The 25,445-nt window shown below is 37.0% G+C and overlaps 1 protein-coding gene across 19 annotated transcripts in view; it reads right to left on the minus strand.

Annotated features, from left to right (window-relative positions):
* The window catches only part of LOC107508184 (eukaryotic translation initiation factor 2 subunit 3, Y-linked-like), a 94,936-nt gene that overhangs the window by 57,660 nt on the left and 11,831 nt on the right, over positions 1 to 25,445 (minus strand). For 10 of the 19 annotated variants that reach the window (XR_004955512.1, XM_036235647.1, XM_036235650.1 and 7 more), the window contains exon 10: positions 24,354 to 24,523. Coding sequence is in view for 18 of the 19 variants with exons in the window: in XM_036235647.1 (XP_036091540.1) it covers positions 24,354 to 24,523 (170 nt within the window). In the remaining variant the exon portion in view is untranslated. Of the gene's footprint in view, positions 1 to 2,933; positions 3,128 to 5,664; positions 5,909 to 12,104; positions 13,994 to 21,347; positions 21,521 to 24,353; positions 24,524 to 25,445 lie in introns of those variants that run through there. The other 9 variants (XM_036235648.1, XM_036235652.1, XM_036235644.1 and 6 more) reach the window with 5 other exon arrangements.

The following is a 25,445-nucleotide window of genomic DNA, read 5'->3' on the forward strand; positions in this document are numbered from 1 at the left end:
AATAATTTAGTTGTGGATGAAGTAAACATTTTAATTAAAAGGCAGAGCTGAGCAGAATGCATAAACGTAATCCAACTATGTGACACTTAGAAGAGACTCACTTTAGATCCAAACACACAAAAAGGTGGAGGTCAAATGATAATGACAAAAATTCCATGATGTCAACAGTAAACACAAGAGAATTGAACTGATGCTAATATCAGACAAATTAAACTATGAAAGAAGGACATTACATCTTATTGAGTCAACAAATCAATATATTACAATTATTTACAAATTAACAGATTCCAGAATAGATGAAACAAAAATGCACACAACTGAAGTCAATGGACAGTTCCACAGTAATCACTGGCAAATTAAATACTCACAGAAAAACAATAAAAAAAGTAGAGTACTTGAACAAAAGTATTAACTAACCAAACTGAATAGCTATGTATAGAGCAATTCACCCAAAAGCATTCTTCTCAAAAGTACAGAGAAGATCCTCCAGGATAGACTATATGCCAGACCACAATAAAACCATCAAAAAATTTAAAAACACTGAAATCATTTTTAAAAATCTTTATGAACTATGAGACAGAGAAACTAAAATACTTTTATTCTATTGTCAAAAGAACAAATTGTTTAATTCCTATTCTCTTAAACTTATTGAAACCTTCTGCTCACTTTAAATGGCCATGTTTTAAGGTCTGTCATTGCAAATGTCTGAAAGAATGCATGTTCTATTATTGGGTAGTGTGTTGAAGATGTTTGTTAGATCTAGTTGCTTACAGTATTGTTGAAATATTCTATTTCCTTGTAGTTCTATTCACGACTGAAAGTGAGATATTTAAGTTCTAACTGCTATGTAGAATAATCTCTCTCCTTATTACTGTTGGTTTTTCTTCATGTATTTTTCTGTTCTATTGTCAGATGCATATATTTATAATTATTATAAATTTAATACAGCAAAGACAGTGAAGAGGAAAATTTATAGGTGTAAAAACAAACCTCAAACCAATAACCTAAACTTAGACCTTAATAAATTTAAAAAACTAAATCCAAAGCTAGCAGTACAAAGAAAACGGCAGACTAGAACAGAAACATATGAAATAAATACAACAAAAACAAAAGAGAAAACCAGTGAAACAGAAAGTTGTTACTTTGGAATATCAATAACATTGACAAAACTTAAGGTAGACTAACTGAAAAAAAAAAAAAAAAAGCTTAGTGACTAAAGTGATTAAAACAGAAATAAAAAGGGGGACATCATACAAACTTGTGTCACTTTTTTAAAAAATACCTCAAGGAAACACTTCATAATTCAAACCAAAATGTCACTGGTACCATATAACACCAAAGCCAAAGATACCACAAGTAAACAAGAAGTCAGTCAGTATTCCTCAGAAATACAGATGCAACATCCTCAATAAAACTCACCTAGCAGAAATTCAAAAAAATTATACAACATGATCAACTGATATTTATCCAAGGAATGCAAGAATGAATCAAGACATGAAAATCAATCAATGTAACTTCCTGGCATGAATTACGTTCCTCTCAAAGTTTATTTTGAAGCCCTAAACTCAAGTATTATAGAATATGACTTTTTGGAGGCAGAGTGTTTAAAGAAGTAATTAAAGCAATATTACACCATTGGGTGGGCCCGATTCCAACTTGACTGGTGTCCTTATAAGAGGAAATTTGAGTCACAAAAGATATTGGAGATGTACAAGCACAGAGGAAAGATCTGAGAACAAAGCACCATGCAAGTCAAAGGAAGAGAGAGGCCTCAGGAGAAACTATCACCTTGATTTGGGATTTCTGGCCTCCAGAACATTGAGAATATTTGGCCATAAAAAAGAATGAAGCAGTCATACATGCTATAACATGAATTAAAAAATGAAACATGCAAGTGAAGAGAGCACTCACAAAAGATCACAAATGTAATTCTATTCATATGAAATGTCCAGAACAGGAAAATATCTGGATGCATAAAGTAGATTAGCAGTGGTTAGGGCTGAGCAGGGGTTTGGGATATAGAGAAAGGTGCATGTAAGTAATAGCTAAAGAACTAAAGAGTATAAGGTATTTTTGTTTGTTTTTCAGGTGATGAAATATTCTGAAATTGTGGTTTTTTTTCTTTTTGTCCCACAAACTATGACTGTATTAAAAACACCAATGGACTGCATACTTTATATTAGTACTTTATATGGTATCTTAATTATATTTCAACAAAGCTATTTTTGAAAAGCCTTATATCTTAAAGGAAAAATAGACAAATACGTAGTTCTAACTAGAGACTTCAATATTTCCCTCTCTATAACTGACAAACAAGTAGGCAAGATAACCGTAAAACTTTAGATGACTAGAGCAGCAATCTCAATCAATTGGACCTGACAGTTAAAGAACATTCTCATCTAAAGCTACCACTATATACATCCTTTTTAAGTGCTTGTAGAACAAAATATACCACATGCTGGGCCATTTATTTAAGTCTTAACAAGTTTAAAATATTTACTTTGTTAGACTATAAAGAAATTAAATTAGGAACAAGTAACAAAAAGATATATAGAAAAATCTTGTATTGATGAGTTAATATTTTGAATTTCAAAATTTATTCAAGTATAACAATTATAAGGAAGAATTTTCAAAAATAAGTATCAGCTTAACAATTTTGACAAATTAAACTTGTACCCAGCAAATAAATATATTATTATTATATGTAGTACTTTAAATAAAATGTAAAATCAATTTTACTTGATCTTAAATAGTAACTAAAGTGACACTGAAATATGGAACTTCATAAGATTCCTACAAGATTTCCTAAGTTGAGAAAAAAATTAGATATTATTAAAATGTTAGTGTATTTATTCTAATTTATTTAAATTTATTGAGACACAAGGGTTAATAAAATTGTATGTTTTGAATATACAGTGCATTCATGTTATATGTATATTGCATTGTGTTCATCATCAAAGTCAAATCTCCTTCCATTGCCATATATTTGATCCCCTTCACTCTTATCTATCACCTCCTTGCCCCCTTTTTCTTATGGTAACCACTAAACTTTTGGGTGTTTGTGAGTCTTGATGGCCCATCATTTGCTTTGCAGGAGTTACGAACATTGGGGCGGCTTGCTGCAGATCTGAAAGAGAATCAGAAGTTAACACAACACCATCAACATAATGGTACAATTGTATGGTGGAGGGTTTAGTCCAACCAACCAAGCCCTCAGCCACAAAACGATGGCAGAGGGTGGGGCTTTGGAGATACCAGATTGGCAAGATAGTGAAGGGTCCATTGTCGTCCTTCCCAGATGAAGGCAAATTTACCCTGAGTGTCTGGATGAACATCTGAAGAGGAAAATGCATTAGCCAAGCCCAGCACAAAGTGGTAAATTCCCAATTCCACATTCTTGAGAGTCCATGATAGTGGTGACTTTAGAGAAGAGACACGGGACCACATTGTTTAGTTCCCTACACTCCAGTCATGCACCAGGAGTCATCGGGCTTACGCACCAGCCACACGGTGGGCGTTGAAGGGGCTGTGTGCGAGATAGATTATTTTTACCTCCTCCAGTTCTTGAATGGCTGCTCCGATTCCTTGTGCCTTCCGGACAGTCGGTACTGCTTCACATTTCCCACTCAACATGGCACTGGGAGGACCACGGTGGGACTGGGTGAGAGGGCGGGGGGGCTGGGGAGGGAGGGGATGGCGGGCATGTCCTCGAAGGGCACCTTTTACTGTAGGAATTCTCAGCTGGAATTCACCTGTGGTTGTCTGCAAGCGCAGCTGGGAAAGCACATCTATCCCTAGGATGTACTCAGCCACCAGGGAGATGATATAGACCTCGTGTGGCCATGGGGGAAGTCTTCCAATGAGACAAGGGAGGACCACTCGTCTCACCCAAACAGACTGTCCTTCATACTCGTCACTGTGGAAAGGGCCCGTGAAACTTACCAGGGCTACGGCGAATCAGGGTGCATTTGGCCCCATATCAACCAAGGCTAACGTGCATTAAATACTGTGGGGGAACCAGTAGATGGCAACCTCTTCGTGAGACTTTTGGTCTCCTGAGGCCAGGCAGGGGCTGGAATTTTTGCTCTGGTGTAAGCTGCTGTCAAAGGGCCACCAACGTTGCACGAGGCTGCTTGTCAATTCTTCTGGGGACAACCGTAGCCCTGATGAAATCTGTGCACAATTGTTTTGTGGTCACCTTTACTGGGCTGTCTTTACCCTCCGCCTGTACACTTATAGTAGACCCTCTCTCTTTCCCTTGAACCTGCTGGACCCCTCCTCTCTGTCTAGCCAGTTCAATTTCCCCCAAATCCACAACAGTCCGTGCTGCCACGTGAACTGTTCTCCCAACTAGGGTGGACGGGACTGGTATTAAGGGTCCATAATAGGCTGGTGGGGCTTTCTGGATGATGCAGTCCCACATTCCAGTGGTAAGCAGCACCATGTCAGGTTCCCCAAAAGGCTCGATGTAAATAGCATGTCACATTCCCATCTCCCTGAGGGACATCTGCAGCTCTGGCACAGACATCCAACATGGCTGGGCCATTGATAGGTCCCACTCGTTTGGCCATGCTGAGCAGCAGCCTGCCATGAGCCAATTCAGCAGTGACACATTTTCTGAATATTGGATTGCCCCAAGTATGCGCTGGTGCAAGGAAGGGTGGGTGGTGACAGAGGCTATCTGGTCAGTTCATCCCCAGACACCGTCCACACCCGTGTCCCTGGGGCAAAGAAGCCACCTCACAATGGATTCTGATCCTTTCGGGTGGAACTTGGCGGTCAGTTCTACCAGCTCTGCTGGTGTACATGGCCGGCGGAGGTGTGTAGATATTTTAAGGGAGGAGGCAGTTTCCTTGGGTCCTGCCCCGCTGGGTGGTCCTGTTGAGTCTTTATCCTGAACTATATCCCAGTGAGCCCGAGTTGCACCAGTGCCCTCCTCTGGGAGGGACAGTTCGACCTCCTCGTCTGATTCCAACTCCCATTCTGCTGTGGGGTCCCACTTACAGGGATTCCATTCCAACTGCATGGCCACAAGCTCCCTTGTTGGCCTTCTCCCCTGCTCTCTCTCAAAGCGGCAGGCTAGGTCCCGCAGCTGCTCACTGGCCAGGATGTCCTTATTATTAGCCTGTGTGACTCGCATGTCTCTTTCTAACTTCCCTTCCTCTTCCAGCATTTACACTCCTTTATCGGCCCGCATCTGTTTGGTAATAGCCTCAGGTAGGACCCGCAGGAAGGGCCATCCCACTGCGCTGCCAGTAGCTCCATAGTTTTTGGGAAACAATACGTCCCCTACTTTCAGTAGAAATTGTAAGAGGCTCACAGTCATAGTGGAAGTGTACCCTGATTCCCTTGGTGGGCTCCATGAATCTACAAGGCTTGCCACCTGAAACAATATGGGCCTGAAGGCCCACCCCAGATTCCCCCCACCATCAGGATTCCTCCCAGCCAGCTTCCACTCGGGCTTCCCCTTGGCAGACTCTGGATTTCCCCTGGATGCCCCAGTAGAGGAGGTTACCTCCACTGGGGTGTTTTCTGGAACATCCTGCCAGCTATGCCAATTTTAACAGGAGTTCCAAGCCAGGAACTGGCACCTGAGTCTTTGATATTCTGAAAAAACAAAACAAAACAAAACTAAACTAAACTAAACAAAAAACAAAACAAAACACAACACACCAGGAGGGCCAGCAGAGTGAGACATGCAGTTTATTACTCACAATACAACAAGGCTTCAGTACCTGGTCGGTTGGAGCTGCAGGAAAAGGCAGCCAGCCAAGAGCAGGCATTGTTTTATATGTGAGCAGAGGGAAGGGGGATTGCCTCATTCTGGGGAACAAGGGTCTTCCCAGTGGATGGGAGCCAGAAGTGCTGCCGAGCCAGTGTTGCAAAGGATGGGACCAGCTGTGACCGCCTGTGGAGCAGGGAGATAATGTCCAAGGGAACGGCCAAAGGGGCAGATAGTGCCCATGGGAGCAAAGGGAAGTGTCCTTGCAGGTAAGTATAGCATGGCAAACACTTTGTTCATTGTCCTCCTTGGGCTGCTGAGCCAGCAGTCCTCTTTCTTTGCCTTCTGTGTCCAGGAAGGGGCTATGTTTGAACAATCCCACAATAAGAAAGCCAACAATATATTTTAAAGGTACCTTATCAATTGGGCTCCTCCAGGTAGGAAAGGCTGGATTAACATTGAAAAAATCAATATAATTTGAAAGCCAAACTAGAAATAAAAGTAAACTCAACTAACCTAACTTTATTCTAAACAATCACTTAATTTACAAAAATCATTCCTGCTCCCAACCCTCCTCCCTGCAATTTATCAAGTTCTACAAGTTGATTTAGCTTTCCATTCTAGGGTAACACATTTTCCCAAGAAGAATTTCTAAGATCCTGTCTTTTAAATAATAAAGATATTCAACTAATGCACTTGCATAAACAGAGAGAGTAAGAGTTCTTTAGATGACATGATCTCTTGCTATAAATGAGAAATATTAACTGTACTTTAGTCAGAAATAGCATATTTAAATTGCCTCTTCTGAATGTGGAGGTCAATAAGAATATAACTTCTCACCTTCATTCTTTCCACTCCCACATTTAAAATAGACAGTGTTTTAGATTTGTTTCCATGTTTTGAATCCCAATAATCACTTCTACTCCTATCAATAATTATAATCATTAACTTTTTGTGTGGGGGGAACATTTGCTCACTTCTATATCATATACACTGTAAACTGCTTAAACTTATGTCAAAAATGGGACAATAATGACAAATAGAGAAGAAAACGTCATCCAAAGGACATTTTTTCAGAATTCGTGACTTTTCAATGAGGAAGTATTAAGAAAAAAGTGATAGGAAAAGCTAGTATTTTTTTCCACATCCACATTCCACTCCCCTCAAGAACACAGCTCTGGAATTTTTCCTGAGTCTTTCATCTCCTTGTGGCAAAAACTTATATCTTGTCCTTTACGCAATACTCTCCCTTTTATTCCAAGCATGATTAACAGGCAGGGGGAAAAAGTCAAAACCACAAAACGAGATATGTTATTGGGATGCCTCTCCCACTCAAGTGGCATGAGAGACAAGCCAAGACCAAAAGACATTATAGACAGACTTGGGTTGCCCCTCTTCCAGGTGGCAAAAGAGACAAGCCAAGGAAGGAACACAGATTAATTTACACAGCCCCTCCCCTCCAAGAAACAAAAGCAGAGGCCAGGAGACTAGATAGATGGACATCAGATGCCCTGTACCCCTCCAGGTGGCATATGAAACAAGCCTAGGTCAAGAGAAAAGATATACATTTTGACTGCTCGACCTCTCCAAGTGGCATGAGACAAGATAATCCCTGGAGACCAGATAGATTAACCTAGACTGCACCCCCTGCAAATGTCATAAGAGACAATCTTTAACTAGGAAACAAGATAGGTAGATTTGGGCAGCCCTTCATCTTCCAAATGGCATGAGAGACAAGCCAATTCCAGGAACAAGAAAGATGGACATAGGTTGCCCTCTCCATTATCCGTGGGATCAATGACAAGGCAAGCCCATGGTCAAGATAGACCAACTTGGGCTGCGCCCCTCCAGGGGTCATGACAGACACCCTTAAACTTGGAAAAAAGATATATGGACTTCGGCTGCACAGGTGGTATGAGGTCAAGCCAAGGTTGGTTAACAAGACAGATGGGTTTCTGTTGCCACCCAGTCCGGGAGGCATGAAAAACAAGCTAAGGCCAAGAGACAAGAAGGATGAACTTGGATTGCCCCATCAGGTGGCCTAAGAGACAAGGCATGCCCAGGAGACAACACAGATAAATGTGGAGTCCCTTCTCTAGGTGGCATGCGAGACATTCCAAGTTTAGAAGACAAATGAGATGAACTGAGGCTGTAACCCCTTCCAGGTAGCCTGCAATATATGCCTAGTTCAGGAGATAAGAGAACTTGTGCTGACTTTCCTCCAGGGTACATGAGTGGCAAGCCAAGAACAGGATACGAATGGATTAACTTGACCTGCACTTCCACCTATAGGTGTCATGAGATAAGCCACACCCAGGAAAGAATAATGATGGACTTCTGCTGGCCCCCTCTACGTGGCATGAGAAATAAGCCAGGCCAGTGGACAACACAGATGGACTTTGGCAGCCTCACTTCTAGGTGGCATGAGAGAAAAACCAAGGCCAGGAGATAAGATAGGTAGACTCATGCTTCCCCTAATCTTCTAGGTGGCATGACAGATACAACAAAACCAGAAGGCAAGACAGTGAAATCTGGGCTGTTCTTGCCTTCAGATAACATGAGAAACAAGCCAAGATACAAGACAGTATGGATGGATTTGGACTACTCCCGCTCCAGGTGGCATGAGAACCAAGGCAAGACTAGGAAACAAGGTGGATACATTTGGATGCCCCTACCACTCCAGTTGACATAATAGACAAACCAAAGACAGAAGACAAGATATATGCACTTAGGCTGTGCTACCTTCTTTAGGAGGCATAAGAGACAATCCAAGCCCAGTATACAAGATACAGAGACTTGGGCTGCCTCTTCTCTTCCAAGTAGCATAAGAGACAAGTTAAGCCCCAAAGACAGTATAGAGGGATTTAGGCTGCTCCCTCTCCTGGTGGTATGAGAGACAATCCAAGCCCAGGTTAAAAAATAGAGAAACATGGGATGCTTGCTTCACTGCTTCCATGTGGAGTGAGAGACAAACCAAGCCAGACCCAAAAAGCAATCCTGGGGTGCTATTTTCACTATAAGTTGCATAAGATACAAGCTGAGCCTGGTAGACAAGATAAAGAACTTGGGCAACTATTCCTCCAGGTGGCAAAAGGGCCAAGCCAGAAGATAAAACAGATAAAACAGAATGATTTGGGCTCCATCCCCTTCATGTGGCAAGATATACAACCAAAGTCAAAGGACAAGAATGATGGACTTGGGCAGCTCTTCTTCTACAGAAGGTATGAGACACACAATAAACCCAGGTGACAAGATAGAAAGATTTGAGATTTTTTTTTCCTTTAAGTGGCATGAGTACAAGACAAGGCTAGGAGACAAGAAAGATAAACTTGGGCTGCCCCTCCCTCTCCAGGTGGCATGACAGATAAGCCAATACCTGGAGACAAGATAAATGAACTTAGACTGTGCCCTCTCCAGCTGGCATGAAAGAGATGAGTCAATCTAAGGAGAGACGAGATAGACTTGGGGTTCTCCTGTTCTTGCAGGTAGCATGAGAGTGAGCCAAGGCCAGGAGAAAAGAGAGATAGACTTGGGCTAATCTACCATCCAGGTGGCATGAGAGAAAATCCAACACTAGGAAGCAAGATAGATGGACTTGAGCTGCCTTTTCTCCAGGTGGAATGAAAGAAAAACCAAGGCAAGAGACAAGATAGATATAGTTGGCTTGCCCTTCCCATCCTGGTGGCATCAGAGACAAGACAAGCCTAATAGACAAAATATATATCAAAATATATATTGACATACAGGTGGCATAAGAGATAAGGCCAGGGCAGGAGACAAGATAGATATACTTGGGCTTCCCAATGCCCTCTAGATGGTAAGAGAAATAAGCAATGTCCAGAAGATATAGATAGACGTGGTCTCTCTCTTACCCTCCAGGAATCATGAGAGACAAGCCAAGCCAGGAGACTAGATGGATATAATTGGGCTACTTCCCATAGCAGAGAGACAATTTAAGACTGAGAGCAAGATCAATGGACTTGGTTTGCTTCTCCCTCTCTAGGTGGCATGACAAAAACGTGAGCGGGTAATAAGACGAATGAACTTCGGCTGCCTTGTTCAAGGTGACATGAGATACAAGCCAGACTAAGAGACAAGACAGACTGCCCCACCTCCAGGTGGTATGAATGATAAGGAAAGACCAGGATACAAGAAAGAGGCACTTCGGCAGCCCCCTTTCAAGGTGGCAAAAGAAAAAACCATGGCATGAAGACAAGAAAGATGTAACTGGGCTGCCCCATTTTTTCATGTGGCATGAGAGACAAGCTAAGAACAGGAGACAAGTCAGGTGGACTATGGCTACTCGTCCCACTTTAGGTGGCATGAGAGACAAGGCCAGGAGACAAGATAGATGCACTTGGGTTAGCCCTCCTCTTCCAGGTGGCTTGAGATACACCAAGCTCTGGATATAAGACAGAGGGGCTTTGGGCTGCCTCTTTCCATTAAGTGACAAGCTAAGGCCAGAAAATAAGACAGATGAACTTTTATTGCCGTCCCACTCAAGTGGCATGACAGACAAGACAAGGTCAGAATACCAGAAAGATGGAGTTGGGCTGCCTGTCCTTCAGGTTTTCTGACAAAGGCCAGGAGACAAGATAGAGGGACTTTGGCTATACTCTCTACATAGAGGTGACATGAGATAAAAAGCTTAGTCCTGAAGACAGGATAGTGGAAAGAGGGTTCTCCATCTACTCTAGGTGGCATGAGAAAAAGCCCAAGGCCAGGAGACAAAATAGAAGGACTTGAGCTGTCCCACCACCAGGTGGCACAAGAGACAAGAAATATCATGAAAGTAAGACAGATGAACTTGGGCTGCTTTTCCTCCTGATAGAATGAGAAGAGATGAGCCAAATCCAAGACCAAGACAGACTTCAGCTGCCTTGTTTCAATGTAGCATGAGAGTGAATTTAAAGGCAAAAAAACAAGTTAGATGTTTTTTGTTTGTCCTCCTTTAGGTTGCATGAGAGTCAAGCCAATCCCAGGAGACAATATAAATGGTCTTTGGGCAGCCTTTTTTTTTTTCCAGGTGACGAGAGAGGCAAGCCAAGACTCAGAGTTAAAAACGCAGAGGTGGGCTGATCCTCACTTTATGTGGCATGAGAGACAAACCAAAATAAGGAAGAAAAATAGATAAACTTGGGCTTCCTTTCTTCCAAGTGGAATGAGAGGAAAGCCAAGATTGAGAGACAAGGTGGTCAGACTTGGACTGGTTCATTTCCTTCGGGTGGCATGAGATACAGACAAACTAAGTCCAGGAGATAAAATACAAGGAATTGTGCTATTGCTCCCACTCAGGTGGCACTGGAAACAAGCAAAGCCGAGAGACAAGAAGATAGATTTAAGCTGCCCCCACTTTGGGTTTCATTAAAAACAAGCCAAGTCCATGAGACAAAACAGATGATCTTGGCTGCCCCAGTTCAGGTGGCATGAGAGACAAGCCCATCCCAGGGGAGAAAAATAGATGGGACTTGGGCAGCCCTTCTAATTCCAGGGGACATGAGAAACAAACCAGAGCCAGGAGAAAAGATAGATGGTCTTACCTGCTCTTCCCTCTAGGTGAGAGAGAGATAAACCAAGATCAGAAGATATGATAAATGGACTTGTGCTGTCCCCTCTGAAGGTGGCAGAAAAGAAAAGCCAAGAAAAGTCAAGACTCAGAGTTAAGGCCAACAGTCAGGATAGATGCCCCTCCAATCATGGTGTCTTGAGTGACAAGAACAGAAGATAAGACAGTTGAACTTGGGTTGCTTCTTTCTTTCCAAGGCATGACAAGCCAAAACTGAGAAAAAAGGTAGAAGCATTTTGGCTGCATCAAGTATGTTATTTCACTTCAGTTAAACTGCATTCTCTTCCTTGCTGTTTGTGCCCCTGAATTACTTCTTGCAGCAAGAAGAAAGACAGACGAGTAAATAAGACAAAAAAACCCATTAATGAAGCTCTGAGTCCAGCCCTTCTTAGAACTTTTATCCTGTGGAGCTCTCCCACAGCATCTGATTTTAGTCTTCTTGCATGGAGATATAACATGCTGAGACATGCAATGCTTAGAGCCAGTAACCACATTGCACAGGCACCATGAAACCTCTCTCCCTACATGCCTAGACATATTTCTATTCCAGCCAACATCTCTTTAAAATCCTGCCAGTCTCCCTAGGCAAACCACCTGTTTCTTCTTTTTCAGTATTGGTTTCCTTGTACACAAACTCAACAAAACTTTGTTTGCACTTGTCTGGTGCTCTCCCTTGATTTCCATGCTAGGTGATTTCAAGGACCTAGGGTTTTGGCAACAAAAAAATTTAAAAAGCTCAAAGATTAAAGATATGCTAGGTAGATACTACCCTAAATTATGCTGCTATAGCTATAGTAATAAATTTCACTAGCCAAGAACAGTATTAAGACATTTATTCATGAATATAAAAGACAGCTTGTCCAAATTACCAGTACTCTCAACATATGTACAGCAAAATCTGGTAACACAAAAAGGGAAACCAATATGTCCTCCATCATGGAGGAAGATCTCAACAGTAACATAACAAGAAAGAAAAATAAGGAAACAATAAATAAAAGCAGGGCAAAAAAAAAGGTTGGAAGCCTGAAAAGCTTTTGAATGACACATTTATGAGGCTTTATCTATTTTGCAAATATAAACCACTGCACCCAACAACTGGAAAATACACTGTCCAAGAAAGGCACTGTAACTTCACGATTATGGGTATAAACTCTGGGACAGATTTCCTAGTTGCTACTTATGAGCTATATGAGACTTGGGCACTTAACTTCTTTATGCCTTAATTTCTTCAAGGGTAAAATGGGTGTAACAGTATGAAGAAAAAGGTCTCAATAACAGTATAATAGTACCAGTTTCTTCAGGCAAAGTTAGATAATAGGGATCTTTAATATGAAATTTATGGAAGGTCTTCAGTGTCTCTGTAAAGCTACTCAACTCGTATGCAAAACTTACTAAATACATTTCTTCTGGGCAGATAAAACCATCACTTTATTCTTAAATAAATTTATGACCCGTATGCCCCCAACAGCCTAAATGTTAATACTGTCTTTATGCTTTTTTAAAAATAAAATCATACTGCAAAAAGTTTGAGTCTCTGTCTATAATCTCACAAAATATCAGTTTTAAAATATTTTCTTACAGACTGGCTAGCTAATAGGGTCAGTTGTGAGTGGATTCACACTCACTCACTCAATATATAAGGACTAAGAAAAAAGGTCATTAAACAAAATTACAAGTAACTTCACTCAGCAAATGCTGATATCGGCATTATGTCTTCTATAAGTGCTTATTTTTTTCAAACTATAGATTAAAATCAATATGCCACTACTGACAACTATTAATAAGTTGTATTTAAGAACAAAAACAAGAATACTTTCTACCTGATAACAGCAAAAATTTACCAGAATAAAATCTGTTAAATTCATATCAATTAGATGACTAAGATAAAACATAAAATAAGGCCCAAAAGGATTCTTCTTATTTATCTAGAATTATACGGTAAAATCACATTTTCCAATAAGGAAACTGTTGGGTTTCAGGAATAAACAATGAAAAATGCATAGAATCACAGTGAGAGATAAGTAAAACCACTGAGACTCCTGTGTTCCAATCTATGAACAAAGAGGAGGGACAGTTTTTTCCATGTGAACGAATTCTCATGTTCTAAAGGTTAATTTAATTTGAACCTGCTGATTTTTTTCCCTAGATTTTAAACAGAAGGCAAAATAATATATATAATAATATATAGAGATTTAGAAAGAGACTTTGTGTCATTAATGATTTCATTAGTTCAACAGCCCTTCAAGCCTAAAAATACTCAAAAGACATCATGAAAAAATAAGAAGAAAAACTTTTATTTCAAACAGGTTCAGTGGTATATGCACTACAGCAAGTGCTGGTTCTAACAGCAGTTTCATTTCAAACTTGAATTGATGTACAAATGTAACATTTAGCAAAGATCAATTTCTGCAAAAATGTGGATTAAATCCATCAATTGGCCAATTTTGACATTTGCTGTAGATCCTAATATTTATTACAGTAGCAGAGATTAAATTTTCTTCACAAAAAATAGTAACCTTACAATAGAATAACCTTACAACTAACGAGCTGTGAAATGTATTTCCCAGTGTTTCTTTGAAATATAGTCCCTATGTTAAAAGAAATGTGACTTCATCCAAATGTATTTTTTAACTGATATTCTTCAGTCATCATCTACTGTTGGCTTGATGGTAACTCCTCTTCTTATCTGACCCCAACCAATTAAACTGCAAAATGAAAATTTTAAAATCATGAATTTTAAATTCGTCTACTTAGCATTATCACAAAATTTTGACATAACTGATTTTACTTCACTATCTTCTAAATTCAAACTTGTTCCCATAACAAGGTCCTCTATAAAGAAAAGTCCATATTATGTCCTCATATTCCTGAAGCCTTATCTTTTTATTTCTACAGCATAAATGACAAGAAAAGCTAACAAAAAGTTGCTGCTATAAATATGCTCATCTTTCAATTTAAAAAACCTCATACCCATTCAGAATCAACACATAAGAGCACTCTAGGTCCTCCTGAAGAACCATGCCAAAAGACAAAACACATCAACCTAATTAAAAAAAAAAAAAAAAAAAGAAATCTCATCAATACTATTTCTTTTGATAAATACAGCACTTCAACAGATTATAAAAGCTTTAAAGAGAAAAAAGTGAAGAGAACTGAAAAACATATTACTCTCAATAAGAGAAGTAAAACATTTGCTCTAGTCAATGACCAGACAATATTGCTACCTCACCCCAAATTTAGCTTCTACTACAAACCCCACTTAAATAGGGGTATAAACTATAATTCTAAAGAAAATAAAGGAGGCACGAAAATTAGCAAAAATAGTGGATTTGAAAGTTTCAGGCCATTCTTTTCCAAGTAAATAACACACTGACAAAAGTCATTCTGTTGATCTGCAGCAACTAAGAAAATACCCAACCAAGAAAAAGCCGCACTCAAAATGGAAGAAAATTTGTAGTATTTTGTTTACCCAATGGTGGCATATCTGAGAAGAAGCCAACCAATTCTTGATTCCTCCTGTGGGACAAAAAGTAAAACTGATTTTCAAAGTTCTGCCTTGTCTCGGGGTCTACTCAAAGGACTAGCTTCTCTGTTGCCTGACTCAAAGTGCTGAGAGATGTGTAGCAGATTTGCATATCAAGTTGCAGACCTCTGAAATCAGTAGTGCATCGGGCAAGACACTCTGAGCAGAGTACAGTAAAAGAAGCTTGAATAAAAAGCAATGGTGAAACCTGGGAAAATTAAGACTTAATCTGAGCATACTACATGGCTGGAAAAAAAAAACACACAGCTCCAATGAAGATATAAGTGCAGGAAAGGCCACAGAAGATCATAAGCCTTTATGCTGGATTAACCAGTGGAGGTCTTTTCCTATCCAGTCAGTCTACAAAGACTGGAAGAGGTGGCTATTTTTTTAAATGCTAATTTAAAATAAAATACCCTAAGCCCCACAAAGACATGGGGGGACATGAAACACGACCCACTCAAAATAACTAAATAAATAGGAACCAATGTTAAAGAAGCACAAGCCTTGGACTCCCTTGAGAAAGAGTCTGCAACAACTGTCTTAAATATGGTCAAAGAGGTAAATGAGAACACAAATAGACATCTGAACAAAATAATAAAAATAATATATGAAAAACATGAGAATTAAACATAGATTTTATTTAAAAAGAAAAACTACTAATAAAATTCTGGAGCCGAAAAATACATAGACAATAGAAAAACTTACTAGGCGGATAAGAGTGGTCTGACACAGAATCGGCAAACAGATAAGAGTCTGAGAAGCAAAAGAAAAGAGAATGAAGAAAAAGGTACACCAACTGAGGATTATAGACACCATCAAAAAATGGTACAGAGCTTATCTGAAGAAATGACTGAAACTTTCCAAAAATTTAGAAAAGTAATGGATGGATGATTTCAAGAAGCTCAAAAAATTCTACCTAGGATGAACCCAAAAGAAACTATATCAAGACATAGCTAACTGTCTAAAGTCAAAGACAAAGACTGTGAAAACAGCCAGAGAGAAAATCAGTACATATACGGAAGCTTCCACAAGATTTTCAGTGGATTTCTCAGTAGATATCTTGCAGGCCAAAAAACAGTGGGATAATATATCCTAAGTGATAAAAGAATTTAAAAAATCAGGCAAAACTGAAAAACTATTTTCAAAAGTGAAGGAGAAATTATAAATTTCACAGATAAAAGCTGAGAAAATTCATTATCATGAGAAAAGCTAAAGGAAATTTTCAAGATGAAATGAAATGACAAACACCCTGTCTGTCATGAAACCCTATAAAATATAATGCTCACTTGCTAAAGTGAAATACATGGTCCATTATTATAGCCTGTATTATTTAATTTAGTGCACAGAATTGAAATAAAAACACAAAAAGTAATGATAAATCCATGTAAATAGGTATATGATGTATTTTATTTGTGATATCAACAACAGTAAGTGCACGGACAGATCTTAAAATAAGAAGGCAATCAAAATTTGCCATTCAGGAAATGAACTAAACACAGAAAAATAAGCAAGAAAATGAGGGATAAAAAAAGCTGTACACAGAAGAGGTAATAAAATGCAAAGAGTAAGTTTTCCCTTACACATTACTACTCCAAATGCATACAGATAAAAGGACACAGATTGGCTGACTAGACAAGAAACACTTTAAATCTAAGAACATGCACATATTAAAAGGAAAGAAATGGAAAAAGGTATTTCATAAAAAGAGTAACCAAAAGAAAGCAGGGGTGATTATGCTACTATCAGACAAAATAAACTTTTCTGGGAAAATGTGAGACAATGAAGTACATTAAATCATAACACTTATTATTATGTATGCTCCCAATAAGGAGCCCCAAAATATGTAAAGCAATTGATAACAGAACTAAAGGGAAAAACAGACCAAAACACTATCGTAGTAGGGGCCCTAAATACCCCACTGTCGGAAATGGACAGGTCATCCAAATAGAAAAGCAATAAAAAAAATAACATCCTTAAATGACACATTAGACTTATTGGACATAATTGACATTTATAGAGCCTTCCATCCCAAAACAGTTGTTTATACATCCTTCTCTAGTACACATAGAACATTCTCCAGAATTGACCACATACTGGGACACAGATACAGCCTCAACAAATATAAGAGGGTTGAAATCATACAACCATGTTCTCTGATTATAATGGTTTGAAGCTAGATATTAGCTGTAAAAAGAAAGCAGTAAGAACCACAAACACATAGAGATTTAACAACATGCTACTGAAGAATAACTGGGCCAGAAAAGAAATAAAAAGAGAGATCATGGGATATAGAGAAACAAATGATAACAATAGTACAATATATTGAAACTTTTGAGACACAGCAAAAGCAGTAATAAGAGGAAAGTTCGTATCATTACAGGCCTACCTCCAAAAACAAGTATGAGGCAAAATAAAAAACCTAGTGCTTCATCGTAAAAAACTGGAAGATGAAGAACAAATGAAGTCTAAAGTTGGCAGAAGGAAAAAAAAATCAAATGTAAAGCAGAAATAAATAAAATTGATAACAACAAAAAAAGGATCAATAAATGCAACAACAAGCTGATTCTTTGAGGTTAACAAAATTGACAAACCCCTGGCTAGCCTCACTAAAGAAAATGAGAAAGGACACAAAAAAACATCAAGCAAGTCTATCAATGACATTTTCCAAAATTATTTACTCACTTCATGTTTCTGTGTCAGCTTCTGGAAATTCTCCCAATATTTCAAACTTTTCATTATTATTTTTATGGTGATCTGTGATAGCTATTGTTACTATTTTAATTGTTTTGAGGCATCACACACTGCAGCACCCACATGGTAAACTTAATAAATAAATGTCTGTGCTCTACCAATCCATGTTCCCCAGTCTTTCCCCCTCTCCTCAGGCCTCCCTATATTCCCTGAGAATCAACAATACTGATTCAGTTAATATCCCTACTCAGGCCTCTAAGTGTTTAAATTAAAAGAAGTGTCAATTGATGTAGCAAATGTCATTGTTGTGTTATTTTAAGAAATAACACAACAATGCCACCTCAACCTTAAGTACTCAGCAGTCATTAACATCGAGGCAAGATTCTTTACCACCAGATAACATAACTCACTTAAAGCTCAGATGATAGTCAGCACTTTTTAGCAGCAAAGCATTTTTAAATTAGGATGTGTACATATTTTAAAACATAATTCTGTTGTATATTTAACAGCTCCAATGCAGTCTAAATATAATTTCATATGCACTGAGAAATCAAAAAATTCATATCACTTGCTTTATTTTGATATTTCCTTTATTGCAGTGGTCTGGAACTGAACCTACAAGCAGTATGTCTACAGTATACCTGTATGCAAAAATTATACAATCTACCCTTTAACAGTTAATGCGCCATCGAAGAAAGAGTTAGAGATGTTATGGGTCTCAAGATCTGGACAGTTCTTACTAAACGCTATTCTTACCAAATGTTAAAGTGTATCACATTATTTTGCAGACACAGCTATAACCAGATGAGTTTAGGATGAGCCTGACCCAATGGAGTAAACTGAGGCCACTGCAAATAAGAATTCAACAAGTAATTAACCACATAGTGCATATAAAGCATTTCCTTGATGTGAATCCCTGTCTCCTCCACTTGCTGAAAATAAATAAAACCACCTAATGATAACCAGGCCTTCCTCTTAAAGAGAGCACACCAAGTGGCAAACCCTTGAAGTTCCACAATACAGCACAAGAGAAATGAGAAAATATCTTGAGAAATGAAAATAGAAACACAACATACCAAAATTTATAGGCAGTAGCTATGTAAACAGAATGTGTGAAATTCCTAATAGATTATAATAAATTATAAACAGAATTACATTACAGTCCAGCAATATCTATTCTGGGTACATATCTTAAAAGAATTGAGAAAGCACATGACTAATATAGCTATTTGCATAAATGTGTTCTTAGCATCAAGCACAATGGCCGAAAAGTGAAAACAGTTAAGTGTTCATGCAAAAAAAAAAAAAAAAAAAAAAAAAAGAATAAACATAATGTTTTATAGACATTTGATGGAATATTATTCGGCCTTAAAAAGAATTCTGACGCATGCTACAACATAATGAAACTTGCAGAAATTATGTTAATTGAAATAAACCAGAAAAAAAAAATGGATAAACACTGTATGATGCTACTTTCATGAAGTACACAATCAAACTCAAAGAAACAGAAAGTAAAATGCAAGGTGCCAAGATTGGGATATGAAAAAATCAGAGTAATTGTTTAATGAGTACAGGGATTCAATTTTGCAAGACAAAGAGTTCTGAGGTTGTATTCTAGTGAAGGTTACAAAACAATGTGACTATTCTAAGTATCAATAAATGGTACACTTAAAAATGGTTAAGATGGTTAATTTTGTAGGTATATTTTAGCACAATTAAAAGGAATATGAGATAGATATTTCAGATGTTGTATTATTTCCTCTAACCAATGCATTTTAAAATTTTCACATAAAGTCTAACATAATTCTCTTATAATGGCCAGATCCTTTGTTTTTTAAACCTATTTTAATTTTGGCAATGCCATTTTCACTAACTAATGTACCCTAGTAAAGGACTTTGGAAGTTGTATGTTATTTGTACTTAAATACTACAAAAATCATGTTGGGGAAATAGTGAATTTAAATGAGTACAAATCCGCAGAAAGCAGAATTTAAAAGGTAACAAAACTTCACTTTTAAGATATTAGTAATAAGTTAATAAATTTTATAGATGATAAATGATGAGAGATAGTCATGGGGCCTGGTATTCAGGTAAGAATGAATGAATGAAGGTTGCTACACAGAGCCAAGGGTGACTGAAATAATGTCACTGATAAAGGAAAACTGAAGCATGAGTCTTTCAGTAACTTAGTTAAGTATAAAAATAATGAAATGTTGGGTTATAATGATGTCATTCAGAATGGAAAAAATTTTTCAGTAACTAATCTGAGAAGAATCAAAAAGACAACCAGGAGTCAAGGATTTATAAGAGTACATGATTCCTAGTTCCAACAACTGAAAAAGCTCAGAGGCACAGAACCAGAGAGTATGTTCATCAAGATCTTGGTTTATAAACATGGAATAAAAAACGGCTTAAGGCAGGTCCAGTACAAGATAAGCCCTGACACTATGTACCAGAAAGTACATAATGCTCAAAAACAGAAGGAATTATTTTAAAAGAATACAGAAATAAGCTGGAAGATAATTGTATTGGCCAATATGGGTTATAAGCATCAAAATGAAAACAAACAGGAAGGGATCATAACCCACTGAGTAAACACCTTTGAATATATGTACTTCTGGTCTCTCAATAAGTATATAAATTAAGAAAGAGAGAAAGTCAAATTGCAAATGTAAGAAATACTATTTTGCTATTCCTAGTCAAGAATAATCAAATGTAAAAGAGAAGGGCAATTTGATGAGGAACATGTTACTTGCAGAGTCTCAAAAATTCTCTGCATAAAATGCTTATTTGCTGCAAGTGTTAAAAGCAACTTTAGAACAAAGTCATTAGACAGCTTGACTGAGTGAACAAAATTAACCTCACCAGTTAGATGCAGCCAAGTATTATATGCCAGTGAATGTGATCTCTGATAAGAACGCACCACCATCTACCTATACAGCATTCTGGACAAGAATACATAACTTCAATTTAATTAGAGAAAATACCACACAAATTCAATTTCAGTAAGATTCCACAAACAAATTGGCTTGTATGGTTAAATATCAATTCAGATTAAGACCAAAAAAAGAATAAAGAAGTTCCATATTAGAAGAGACCACAAAAATATAAAAAGGAAATAAAATGTGTGATCCAGGTTAGAGTAAGGAAAACATAATAAAGAACAATCTGGAGATTAAGCAACATAACTGGAATAGAGTGCTAGTTTTATTATCTTGTTAATGTTAAAATTCCCAAACTAGCTGTGCCAGAGAATATCCTTATTCTTAGGAAATAAACACTGAAATATTTATAGAGATCCAATTTATGCAACCTACTCAGTGGTTTGGAAAACCATTTAATTATGTTTACAAATGTGCATATGTATGAATATCACAACTGGACACATATAAGAGAGAAACAGGAAAGAGGGAAAACAAAATGGTAAGTGCAGAGAAGAAGCAGAGTTAGAAAGAAGAAATAATATTTGCTATCCCTAAAATCAAAATCAACTCAAAAATGATCACGTGTAAAAGAGAAAAGTGGTTTCCTATCAAAGATGACTAAAATTCAGATTTACTATGGGTTAGTATTTTTATAGACTATACTGGAGATTAAAGAAAAGCCAGCTTCAGTACCTGGAATAAAAAAGTGAACTATAGCTTAATCAAATTTAAAATACAGATTTCAGTTGTCCACATATACAACTGAAAGTTACAGCCATAAAAATCAAGAAATTTGAGAAAAAAAATTGTATTTGTGTATTTGTCCATGTACATACATATACACCATCAAGAATTTATACGTTATTAGAATATACCCTGTTTTTCTTCATTAGATAGTAACAAAGCTGACAAACTTACCGCCAATGTTTCTCAACTCTTCGGCTAAGGGCAATTTTTTCTCCTATTTCCGTGCACACAGGATTAGTGAGAACTATTTTGCCCAAATCGGCCTTGACTGCACTAACTCTACCGCCTGTCGACAGGGATCCTATGTTCACCATAAGCACTTCATTCTTAGATAGCTTTTGCACCTAGGAAAATAAATTAAGAAAAAACAAACCCCCAAACTGACAACATGCTTTCCAAAATAAAATGAAACATAAAATGAGAATTTAACAAATATTGCCAGAAATAAGGACACTATGAGAGACAAAATAAATTCTGCACAAACTATGTTATAATGGGATTTGAACTACATATATATATTTAGCATACAATATGGTTTATTTAGCATACAATATGGTTGCGCTTTAAATTAAATACAGCATAAATCAATCAAACTTACAATTCTGAAGAGGCTTATGCTAGAAAAAATTTACAAAATTTCTTGAATAAATACAGCCAGACATGAAAAAATACAATAGTTAAGTGGATTCTGGAGGTCTAATTCTATTCATGTAATAGAAACTAAATAAAACTCTCTGGTCTCTGTAAAACTGGGTAATACCTTCTACAAACTAATTATTAAATGGTAAACTGCTTATTGCTGTTGTTTACATTAATAGCCTAACACTTAAATTCAAATCTATATTTTTAAGGGCTTTTATGTTTCACTAAAAGTCAGAATAAAAAAATATAAATCTTTCTTCAAGGAATTCCCACCCCCCCCAAATAATGAACATGTTAATAAGCACATACCTCATATTCAAAACAATTTCTATTGCTTTATCATAACTATAATTTTTTTCATAATAAAAAAAGGGCTTTGTAACCTTGTACTTATAAAATTTGGATATTATAATAGGGAGTATAGTCAATCTAAGGTTGAATACACAAAAGTAAATTTGGCACTTTAATTATTAGTAAAACCTAAATAAAAACTGGAGAACAGAATTTCATGGTGGTAAAAGGTAATGAGATTTTTTGTTACTATAAAAGGCCCAGTGTCAAAAAGTTAATATAGGATTCTACAATGCTTTTTGCCACTTATTTCTCTCCCCAACCTATCTATATCTTCGGATCTTTTAATTCAAAAAATGTATTCTGTATTTCATTCTTTTTTAAATGGCATTTTTTAAATAGCTATTAAAATGAAATGCTGGGCCAGAGTTTACAATTTGAAATTTTGGTTAACACCAAACTAATATATAAAAATGTAAATTTATACTTTCTCAAACTTATGAGTGCTGTTCCCTGAATCTTTGTCAATCAAATCCTTTAGTCTCCTTTTAAAGTTTCTTGTCTACTAGGAATAGTAAGTCTGTATAACATATGACAAACTTTTTGAAAATTTTTTCACATAAATAGAAAAACCTCAAATTGTATAGAACCACAAAAGACCCCAAATAGCCAAAGCAACCCTAAGAAAACAGAATAAAGCCGCAGATATCAACTGCCTAAGTTCAAATTGTAGTACAAAGCAACATTAACCCGAACAGCATGGTATTGGCAGAAAAACAGACACATAGGCCAGTGGAACAAAACTGAGAGCACAGAAATAAAGCCCCATATATACAGGCAAATAAACATACAGTAAAAAAAGAGCCAAAAATATACAATGGAAAAAGAGTACCTCTTTAATAAATGGTGCAAAGAAATTTGGGAAGCCACATACAAAAGAATGAAACTAGACTGCTATCTATCACCATACACCAAATTAACTCAAAATGGATAAGACCTGAAACACTAAATTGCACAGAAATAACTCAAGGTACTCAACTCAAAGACCTTGTTTTTAGAGAGGATTTTATGAATTTTACCTCAAAGGCAATGGAAGTAAAAGCAAAAATTAAACAGATCTAACTCAAAGTAAAAAGCTTCTGCATAGCAAAAGAAACCATAAACAAAATAAAGCAGCAACCAACTGAATGAAAGATATTTGCAAATAATGCCTCTGATTAGGAGCTAATAACCAAAATATACAAAGAAATCATACGACCCAACAACAAAAAACAAACAATCCAACAAAAAAGAATGGGCAGAGGACCAGAACAGACACCTTTCCCAAGAACACATAACAATGGCCAATGCACATATAAAAAGATACTCTCCTTCACGAAGCTATTAGGGAAATGCAAATCAAAACCAAAATGAGATATCATCTCACATCTTTTAGAATATCTGTCATCAACCAGACAAGCAATAAAAAGTGAGGAAAAAAGAACCCTCATAAATTGCTGATGAGAATGTAAGTGGATACAAACACTGTGGAAAACAACATGGAGGTTTCTCAAAATATTAAGAATAGCATTACCCTAGGACTTAGCAATCCCTCTTTTGGGTACTTACTCCAAAAACTTGAAAATATTTAATCACAAAGATATATGTATGTAGCCTGATGTTCACAGCAGTATTATTCATGGTGGCCTAGATATAGAAACATCCCAAGTGCCCTTCCCATAGACAGATGATTAGATAAAGAAGATATCTGAATAGTACTAAAGCTTAAGGAAAGATAGAATATTGATATTTGTGAAAATGTAAATGGATCTTGAGAGTTTTATGCTAAGTAAAATAAGTTATATGTAGGATATTAAACAAAGTGCAACAAATGAACAAAGAAAAACTCATAGACACAAACAACAAAATAGTGGTTATCAGCAGGCAAATGTGGTATGAGGGATGACAAAGCAGGCAAAGGTGATCAGATAAATGGTGATGGAAGGAGATTAGGCTTTGGACTGTGCACACACAATACAGATGTTGTATAATAAAGGTATACTGTACACCTGAAATTTATGTAATGTTATTACCCAAAGTTATACCAATAAATTTAATTTTAAAAATTCTCTATTTATGACCAGTTGCCATATAGAAAACTTCAAATTATTAATATTTTGCAATTCCTTTTTAATTTTTAAAAGAATGAAACTGTTTAAAACATCAAACTTTTATCTGTGTTTTCTAATTATAAAAAGCATTTACCTTTGCTGCTTTTTTGTCTCCTTCTGTGCGTACACCAAGAAGACGTCTCAGAAGGAAATAGGAGATTTCCAATTCTGTGAAGATCTCAGGTAAAGCTCCAACGGCACCAAGCACCTGCCCCACCATTCTGTCAGCCCGGCACAAAGTGGGGTCAATTTTTGTTCCAACTCCTGATATAAAATAAAACATGTATTCTAATTACTTACTGAAATGTTTGCAAAAATAAAGTCAGTCAAACCAATACAACATGTAGCTATAGATTTTAATCCAGTTATATTATGATTATACCTTATTAACAGCTACATAATCAAAATCGCATGTTACTCATACAAACAAAATCCTGCTCTTAAATTTTAAAATTAAGATCTTCTTGAATAGAATATAAAAGCAAATAAAATATCTACCCTACTCAAAATGAATTTCATATGATACTCCATTTTAATAAAGATAGAAAGTCACAAAGTTCATAATAATTAATTTACAGAAATAAAACTGGCAATTGTTAAAGCTCATGGCAGGAATACATGGTTGCCATTACACTGTTCTACCTACACATCTGTGCACTAGTCCAATAGTTACATGAAAATATTCCCTGAATTTAGCTGTTCATTAAAACAAAAATATCCACAATCATACACAGATAACTTTAATGATGAAGACGGAATAGAGAAAATAAACACATAGCAAAAAGATGTCATTGAAATTGTGGAGTAAAAGCTTCCCAAAACTGTTCTCCATAAAAAAAAAAAAGGACACAAAAAAATTTCAGAAAAACTTTCAAACCTCTGAAATTTACCCAAAGGTTTGCGGCAATCTGTGGAGCACATTAACAAAATAAACAAACAAACAAAAAACTGGTTGGCCTCTGGAGGAGTAGGTAAGCTGTGTGATCACCTTCTCCCATGACATCAAAATTGTAATTAAATTATAGGACAACCATTACTGAGAACCAGCTAAAGTCTAGCTAAGCATAAGTCCTATAACCAAGGATACACAGAAGCCACAGTGAGACTGGCAGGAGAGTAGAGATGCAAGATGGGCTGATCTCACACCCATATGTGGTAGTTAAGAATCTGGAGGGATATCTTGGCT

Source organism: Rousettus aegyptiacus, unplaced genomic scaffold, assembly GCF_014176215.1.
Source record: "Rousettus aegyptiacus isolate mRouAeg1 unplaced genomic scaffold, mRouAeg1.p scaffold_m13_p_19, whole genome shotgun sequence".
NCBI lineage: Eukaryota > Metazoa > Chordata > Mammalia > Chiroptera > Pteropodidae > Rousettus > Rousettus aegyptiacus.